The sequence below is a fragment of the Chenopodium album genome, chromosome 6 (genome assembly GCF_948465745.1).
Source record: "Chenopodium album chromosome 6, dcCheAlbu1.1, whole genome shotgun sequence".
Lineage (NCBI taxonomy): Eukaryota > Viridiplantae > Streptophyta > Magnoliopsida > Caryophyllales > Amaranthaceae > Chenopodium > Chenopodium album.
In genome coordinates, this window is record NC_137839.1 from 4,450,001 (window position 1) to 4,459,390 (window position 9,390).

A 9,390-nucleotide genomic window follows, 5' to 3' on the forward strand; every position below is an offset into this window, starting at 1 on the left:
CATACATTGAATGTATGTGTATCACCTTCCTGTTCCAGGGGTGATTGATGGAATCATGGAAGTGATGAAGGATCTTAGGTGGGATAGTGGATGAGCAAATGGTTCAGTGTTAATTTTACAGTTTGGTAAATTTTGCTGGATAAGCATGTTTTTGGTGCAATTACTAGAGTAGCTTCTTAGATTAGATGGTTTCTAATGCATTATCCCTTGTTTGGTTACCTCTGATTTTAATCAATTATGCTATCTCATGTTAATGAATGTTATACATTCAGTCATTCTTAGTTTGGTTAAGAACTCTTAGTGCATAATTGCATACTTAAAGCTTTAATAGAAATCATCTTTGTATATGATCCGAGTAAGATTTTAGTTTCCTGTCACACTTTGTTGTGTGCACAATGATGCAGGGAATTATTTCATTGCGTGCATATTTTTCTAGCTGATGCCCATATCGTGTTTGCCTTGCCTCCCTTAGTAATTTCTAACTGGAATGATTTCATTTACCAATCACTGAGGAATTAAGGATGCCTAAATAATATTTTGTTAGATAACCTTAATTTTCATGCGTTAAATTAAACATCAGTAGAGTTCATAGTCTAAACTTCTTAATATAAAAACAAGTTCATAAACATAAAATATTAACAAGAAAAGGCAGAAATTTAAATTAAAAAGTGCTCCTTCAAACTTGAACATTCTGCTTATACTTGCTTCATCTCTTTGTAATAATTGCTCAGTCCTGACCTTTCTTCTGCCTCGGGCTTTCTGCCTGCAATCACTCAAGATAAACAGAATAAAACTCGAGCTCTAGTATTCTAGTAGTAGCGTAAAATACAATATACTTGATACAAAATAAATATGTGCTACCTTTCTTGTCATGGTTGCTCTTCCGTCTTGATTTGAATACTGCCGGGAATAGTAACAAGGCTTCCATTGCATAAGTAAACCTCAAGAATACGCTTATGGTTCACCTCATGGATGGTTTGTATTTCAGCAATTCGAGATAGTTTATCTTTAGCCTTGTACCACCGAATCTTGAAAAATAAGCCACATTCACCACCAATGCCTAGCAAAACTTCATCTCTCGATCCATCACGATAACAAAGAGGATAAGTATGTAAAGCCACAGTACAAGGCGGATCTGAAACTCCTAACAACTTCACCCAAGACTCTTTCACACCATATTCTTTCATGACCCACACAGTAACTGTATTAAGGCATGAAACAACCTCGATTATTAAACACAAGCACCCTTCAAAGACCCCTAAATGCACCAAATTATCTTGTTTGTCATCCTCAAAATGGCCATAAACTGGTACATCATCATCAGGGAATGGCACATTTTGTACCCATTTTTCTTTCCTAAGATCAAAACAAGTAATCCGGCGAGAAAAAGAGGGGAACAACCAATGAAGTAGGTGGTTCTTTATGAGAGCACCAGCTTCACTGTATTTCAATGTAGCCTTAGGAGGAGATGTACTTTCGACAACTTTCCAAGAATTCGACATTAAGCTATAAACCAAGGTGTCCCTTATTCGTAACCCAAAGAAATCATACTCAACAATTTCAACAATTTTGTAATCATTTGTTAGACTATCATAACCAAACCCAATGATATTAATAGAACGAACACCAAGCATATGGTTCTTCGAAGCATGGTTTAAAGGAGGCGGAACTGAGAAAGAGGTACCAATAGATGGGTTGATCAACAAAAACTGCTCAAAAGAGTTCCTCCACATAAAATTTGATCCAATACATAGTAACCCATTGCAAAATCCAAAGCATTGAATGTTGACAGAATCTTTATTAAATGATTCAGGTAAGATGAGACGGTATAATGCTGGTGTTTCTGGGGACTCTAAGTTGAAGTAGTGTAGGGCACTTTGGCTGTTTCCGTTGTTGAGTAGGTTGAGGATGAGAAGGCGATTGGTGTACGAGGAGAGCGAGTAGTGAAAGTGAAGGTTGATGAATTCAGGACTAGAAATCTTTGCTTTAAATGATTTAGAAACGCATTTGAAGCGAACAAGTGATTTTACAGGCAATCTATGGAGTATATTGTTGAACAAAATGTCTATAAAAACCGTCGTTGATATTAAGGTTTTGTAGGATTTGGAAACACATTTGAAGCGAAATGTATACTTGTTTGGTAACTTCGGGAGAATTTCTCCAAGTATTATATCTGTAGGAAGCGTTGACATTTGGAACAAATTATTTTTTGTGAGATTTCTTGGTTATTCTTTTTTTTTTTTTTGACAAGAGATTTCTTGGTTATTCATATGTTAAAGGATATATGAATGAATAATGTTATATTTATAGCAAGATCGATCAAAAGATAGGTAATGGTTATTAGTCATTTGACCGTTAAGAGATGATTCAATTTCCAATTTTTAGGGAAATTATGCATAATTGATTGGAGATTTGAGGAGTCTATAAACTATTGGTCTTCTCTGACCGTCATTAAGACAATTTCAAACTTTGTTCACCAATAATTATGTAAGGATCGGAATATTAACATTATTTTATACGTCCCAAAATATTGTTCTTGTTTTTAATGAGTATGAAGGAAAGTGTTGTATAAGAGTGCATTCCTTAATTTGCAATCGATGATGTACAGAGTATTGCAAGTAATATGAGACAAAACGATGGAATTTTGCTATCAATGATCCATGTGTTACGAAGCTTCTAAACCTTATCTTCCCGGCCTACTATACAAATACTCGAGTTGGACACTTGAACCACTTGATAGTCCACAATCCTAAATACGGAGTAACTTTGTAAACTACACTTGAATGATACTTGAGTAACATTATATCTCGATATAATTTAAAATCTATAATGATATTCAGACCAACTACATATGAGCAAAATAGCACACATTTGTTCATATATATCATTTGTGAATGCAGATTAGCTTCATTCGCTTCTTCCTTCTTTTGCAAAGGAAGTCCATTTGTTCATCAATCTTTTCCCTTGTTGTCCATGAAGATTAGTTTCCCTTTGTTGTTACGTCAAAGCATTATGAAGTCGAACCTTAGTACACTTTCGACTAGCTAATCCAAATACCTCTTTCAAAGTAAAAAGAAGTCCCTGAATTTTAAAAAAATATATATATATTTATAATATGTGTTAGCTAGAATTTTTTCTGCTGAACCTCAATAGATCAATCCAACTTCATCAAGTATGAAAAAATTTCTTATAAATTACTATAGCAACGGGCGGGCCAACAAACATCTATTACATAGATATATATTTGAGGCTTGACTTTCGACCGAGATATCAAGCTTTCCCTTGTCGTCCATTAAGATTAGTTTCCCTTTGTTATTGTTTGGCTAAATCATTGGGGGAACCAACCCTTAGTGAACCTTCGTTTAGCTATTCTAAATACCTCTTTCAAAGAAAAACTGAATCCCTGAATGAAAAAATATATATATAATCCGTATTAGTTAAATATTTGCATATGAAGTTTAATAGATCAATCCAACTTCATAAAATATAATGAAAAAAATGTTATTATTTACTATAGCAAGAAGCCAACAAACATCTGTTACATGCAAATAAATGTATAATTGCAAATCACAAATTCCAATTTTTTATTTTTTTTTTTTATCAAATACATATAATCACAAAGTTTATTTAAAATAATAATATTACTTCTTAAATATTAGAAACCAGCCACTAAATAACAACCAGGATATAATAATGATATATACAAGAGTAATAATAAATTGTACGTAGCAAACCGATCTCACTCTCTTGCGTGAGAGATCATTATATACATCCATATGCACTATTCACCTATGATTATTTTATTCTCAATTTAAAGATGGTTTTTCATTTAATTATCAAATAAGAGCAAAAACTAACCTTGGGTGTATGGTTTACTAGAGTGTATATAACAAATTTAATGCATATATGAATTAGGTTTTGAAGCATACCTTGTTGATTTGTAGTGGTCGACCACCAGGAATGTTAACAAGGCTTCCATTGCATAAATAAACCGCGGTTGTAAGTCTAGGAAATTCAAATCCATGATTCATCTTTATTGTTTTTACCTTATTATTTTTTAGATCAAACCGAATCAGACTAGATTTGTCATCATCCCAAATCGAAATCTCGTCCTTTGATTTATTGGTGTAACAAAGAAGCTTTAAACGCCATGGACGACTATCATAGATGATATCTACCGGTAGTTCCAAACATTGATCTGATATTTCAAACAACTTCACCCATGATTCATTCACTCTGTACTCTTTCATCACCCATATATCCAATTTATTTTCACTTGGAATCTTAAAAATCACATACAAACTCCCGTCTAAAACTCCTAATTGTGGTTTTATACGCGATCCAATTACTAAAGAGTAAGGCCACACGATATCTTCCCTCCATACCTCATTACATATATCGAAACAAGCAATCCCCAATTGACCCGGGGGTGTCTCTATAATCCAATGAAGTAAATGGTTGTCTATTACGCTAGCCTCCTTACATTGGTGATAAGGAAATGATACACTCGTACGACTATTCTTAGCTTGTCTCCAAGAATTCGTCTTTAAACTATCAACCATAACATCCATTTTGTTTATATGATTTATAACTTTTACTAACTTGTAATCATCATTAACAGCATCAAACCCGAACCCAAAAGTAGTTGAAGTCATCGATGAGGCCAAATCCGCGACTTCAACATGCTTGTAAATCCCTGTCGATGGATTAAATACTATGATATCTAAACAATCCGACGGCATCCTTACAATACAATGCAAACCATTGCACGAGCCAACAAAAGAGACGAAACAATAATCCTTATATGATCTTATGGGAAGAGGTACTTTATTCATTTTAGTGTATGGACGTGTCAAACAGTCGTGTAAATTCGCGGTGTAGAGACATAATTTACTTGTGATGTCGAGGTCAATGGAAAAAATGAAGAGGTGATCAACGTCGTCTAAGGCATGAAGGGGGTGATTCAAGTGAAAATAGATGAATTCGGGACTCGAAATTAAGGAGTTCAAATGTTTAGAAACACATTTAAATCAACAAAGTGATTTTACGGGTAATCTGTGGAGTATTTCGTTGATTAGTATATGATATCGATTGGTTCGACTTGTAGTAGTCATCGAAGAGTTTTCTCTTCTGCTTACCTAGAAGAGAATTTTAGGGATTTGATGGAAAATATAAAAATATATGGAAGAATTAAGGGTTTTGATGCGTTTTAAAGTTTTAAGTTTATGCTATCCACAATATACTCTGCTTGTATAGTCACAAACTCAAGATTTAATTACTTCCTCTGCTTGTATTGTCTTATTTGGGTTTGGATTATTTTACGAGCTGAAGATAAAAATTGGTATAAATACCAAGAGTTTTAGTTTTTATTTTAAATTTTTTTTAGGAAAAAGAGTTTTATTTAGATTGGGAGCGATTATTTAGAGCTTTAGATTATCTAGAATTTATTTGTTAGATATAACTTACGAATTACTCTTTAGAGCTGCTTTGCTCTGCTCTGCTCTGCTTTGCTCTGCTAAAATCTGCTTTGCTCTGCTCTGCTCTGCTAAAATCTGCTTTGCTCTGCTCTGCTCTGCTTCAATCTGCTCTGCTCTGCCCTGCTCTGCTTAAAAATAGTACTTAAAAATAGTTGCTTCAATCTGCTCTGCCCTACTCTGCTTCAATCTGCTCTGCTCTGCTCTGCTCTGCTGAAATCTGCTTTGCTCTGCTCTGCTCTGCCCAGAAGCTCAAAAGAACAGGGCATAAGCGTGTTAAGATATTTTATATCTTATTATTTGAATTTGTGATCTATGTATGTCATGAATAAGAATAGGAACAGTTAGTTTGTTATTTTTTTTTTTAACATACATAGTTTTAGGAATATTCTAAGCTTAATAAATTCAATTCGTCATACTTGTATAATACATTAGGTAACAATTACCATTATCTAATGGTATTGGTTTCTACCTATTTGTTAGATCTCTAAAAGCTGAGGTAATAATTACTCTTACCAAAGGGTCGGTTTTAAATAAATCATTCTCATGTTTAAACCAAACAAATGAACATGTAATAATTAAATAATTCATTTTCTGGCATCTCCTAATCTATTTCCTTTCCACTCAATTTTCAATACTCATACAAAAACTCTTTAAGGGGGCGTTTGGTTCGCGGAATATAGGTATGAAGTATGAGTTTAGAATTACTAAAACTCATACCATATGTTAGGTTGTCAAAATTTTGAATTTTAAACCCATACCTCAAACCCATGAGGCCAGGTATGGGGTTTAGAAACCTTTGGGGGAGGTGAGTTTGGCTCAATTCATTCACATGGTATTAAGTATCAAGTTCCAATCCGATACCACCTTAAACCTCATTTCTAATTCCAAACACATACTACTCTGCGAACCAAACACCCCCAAAGTATGATCACATTATAAGGGTCGTAACAAGACTCGAGAATCATAGCAATAATCGTAACAAAATTGCATTAATATATATTAATGAAGCAAAAATAAAGATGGCCAATTCAATACTTTATAATTTGCAAAACTAAAGACCAGATTCTTCAAGTTACAATTCAATGAGGATACTAATGTATGTTTTTCATAATAATGAAAAACTTAGCTTTCTAATGGTTTATAATTAAGATACATAAAATCATAATCAAAATCAAAATTAAAAAACTTTCTTGCTTGTTTTGATAAAGAATTAGCACACATTGTTCATCAATATCATTAGTAAACGTAGATTAGCTCCCTTCTTCCTTGTTTTACCACAGCATCATCGCGTCCATTTGTTGTTCATCAATCGTTTCCCTTGTCCTTGAAGATTAAAATCCCTTTGTTGTTGTTGTTGTTTACCCAAAGCATTATTAGTACGACCTTTAGTACGCTTTCGACTAGCTAATCTAAATACCTCTTTAAAAGTAGTTAAACGAAATTCCTGAAAGAAAAATAGAATCCGTATTAGCTAGAATTATCACACAAAAGCTCAATAGTTCAATCCAACTTCATAAAATGTGAAAAGAAATTTATAAAACATTACAAAAGGTAATGAGGCATACCTTGTTGACGCGTAATGGTCTACCACCAGGAATGTTAACAAGGGATCCGTTGCATACATAACCCATAGTTGAACTAGGAATCACGTATGTCATGGAATTAGCCGCGGTTGTACTTGTAGGAATTACATCTATCATCACCCTTTTCAAATTGTTATTTTTTATGTCAAACAAGGTAATACAAGATTGTGTTCCATCCCAAATCAAAATCTCATCTTTTGATTTATTGGTGTAACCAAGAAGCCTCAAACGCCAAGTTCTATGATAAATGTTATTCACAAAAACACGAAAGTCAATTTCAAACAACTTCACCCATGATTCTTTCACCCCGTACTCTTTCATCACCCATACATCGAATTTACTTGTACTTAAAATCTCATAAAAGAAATACAAACACCCGTCTAAAACTCCTAATTGTGGATTTGAACAAGATCCAGGTACTAAAGAGTTAGGACACGCGATGTCTTCCCTCCATGTCTCGTTACATATATCAAAACAAGCAATCTCCAATTGACCTAGGGGTGAATATATAAGCCAATGAAGTAAATGGTTGTCTATTACGGCTGCCTCCATAAGAGAGTCCATGTACCAATTCAATGATCTAGGAAAATTCTGAGCTCGTCTCCAAGAATTTGTCTTTAAACTATAAACCACAACTTTCGAATCTACTACTCGTAGATCATCAAAATGATTGCTTGTAACTTTCACAACTTTGTAATCATCATTAACATGATCAAACCCAAACCCGAACCCAAAATTTGTAAAATGTCTATCTTCTGATATTGGTATGCTACTAGTCCCATGGAAGGCCAAATCCGTGACTTCGACACGCTTATAAATTCCTGTCGATGGATTAAATATAATGATATCTAAATAAATCGACAACATAATTACCGTGCAATGCAAGCCATTACACGAGCCAGCAAAAAAGAATTGATGATCAAAATTAGTATATCTTCCTAAGGGAATAGGTATTTTCTTGCACGAAAATTTAGAGGAGTCATTTAAGTTGAAGGTGTAGAGACTTCTTTTGGTATGTCCCTCGTTAAAGTCGTATGCAAAGACAAAGATGTGATTGACGTCTAAGGCAAGGTTGAGGTGAAAATTGATGAATTCGGGACTTGAAATTAAAGTGTTCAAATGTTTACAAACACACTTAAATCGGCATAGTGATTTTGCGGGTAATCTATGGAGTATTTCGTTGATTAGTATGTGGTATCGATCGTTTGGACGCATAGTAGTCATCGAATTCACTTTCGAGTTTTCTCTAATGCTTTCCATGGAGGGGAAAAAAATAAGCAAAGCTAGGGTTTAAATGGAAATTAAAGAACCATGGAATAGTTATCAGGGCCGTAGCTGGGGCGGGACAGGTGGGGCAACCGCCCTGGGCCCAGCTTTGTAAGGCCCAAAATTGATTTAAAAAGAGCCTCAAAATTATGGAATAAAAAAAAAAAACCTAAATCTGCTTCATACTCTCAAGTCGTTAGTAATCAGTGCAATCTGTTAGTTTCCAAAAAAAAATTAAATACGAGTATCCCAATTCCCTTGATTTTCGCTTCAGTTTTTCCCTTTTGATTTTTTTAATACGTAGAAGTTAGTTATCTCTTAATTTTTCCAAAGTCTATCCAAATTCTATTACACTATATTTCTCAGAAGAAATTACTGGTAAAATCAATCACCAGTAAAGTCCATAACTCATCTATACAATTTGTTTCTTCTTATTTATTTACAAAATCTACTTAATTATTGAATTTGAGTGGCTCTGTAATGTTCAACCATCTAAATTTTGGATTAACTTTTCTCAATCTTTCACCAAATCACTGTGACATTGTCTAATATTGCAAGGTTTGTGTTCAATTTCTTCAATTCTTCATATTCTGTTTTGAAACTTCCTTTTCTTTATTAAAAATAAAAAATAAATATAGATAAATTGTGTATAACAATCTGAATTTAGTAAGGTTTATGCTCTACAATCTAAACTTTAATTAAGATTTTAAAAAAGTAACAACAAAAGGATTTAATTAAGATAAATGAGATGATGCACTTATGTAGCCCTTAATTAGATAAATTAGGGGTTTATTTATTTTAATAGCTTATCATACTCACGGATGATGAGTACTGAGTGTAGTAAATTAGTAGTTATAATTTAGATTTTTTTAGTTTTTTTTTTATTATTGTAATTAAACAAGCGATTTGATTTTTTATTTTTCATATCGTTTACAACTTAATATTTTTCCGTAATTAAAAAATTGAAACTCTAGGAGAATTTTGGTTAAGATTAACAACATATAACTAATGCGTTTTCATATTTGATATTTGAGCTTGAAATTATAATTGAGGAAGCTAATCTT

At 33.3% G+C, this 9,390-nt stretch overlaps 3 protein-coding genes across 3 annotated transcripts in view; all 3 read right to left on the minus strand.

Moving 5' to 3' along the window:
- LOC145636546 (F-box protein CPR1-like) overlaps positions 1 to 2,192 on the minus strand; it is a 2,516-nt gene extending 324 nt beyond the window's left edge. The window contains exons 1-2 of the mRNA XM_081688126.1: positions 902 to 2,192; positions 702 to 763 (exon numbers count right to left, since the gene is read on the minus strand). Of these exons, the coding sequence (XP_081544252.1) occupies positions 702 to 763; positions 902 to 2,192 (1,353 nt within the window). The remainder of the gene's footprint in view (positions 1 to 701; positions 764 to 901) is intronic.
- A 1,319-nt stretch (positions 2,193 to 3,511) lies between these two features.
- LOC145636547 (F-box protein CPR1-like) lies at positions 3,512 to 4,742 on the minus strand. Its single transcript, XM_081688127.1, has 2 exons — positions 3,930 to 4,742; positions 3,512 to 3,535 (listed from the first exon to the last, which is right to left on the minus strand). The coding sequence occupies exons 1-2, from the start codon at positions 4,740 to 4,742 to the stop codon at positions 3,512 to 3,514; spliced, it is 837 nt and encodes a 278-aa protein (XP_081544253.1).
- Positions 4,743 to 6,759: 2,017 nt separating this feature from the next.
- Positions 6,760 to 8,284, minus strand: LOC145636548 (F-box protein CPR1-like). Its single transcript, XM_081688128.1, has 2 exons — positions 7,043 to 8,284; positions 6,760 to 6,921 (listed from the first exon to the last, which is right to left on the minus strand). The coding sequence occupies exons 1-2, from the start codon at positions 8,282 to 8,284 to the stop codon at positions 6,760 to 6,762; spliced, it is 1,404 nt and encodes a 467-aa protein (XP_081544254.1).
- Positions 8,285 to 9,390: the final 1,106 nt, after the last annotated feature.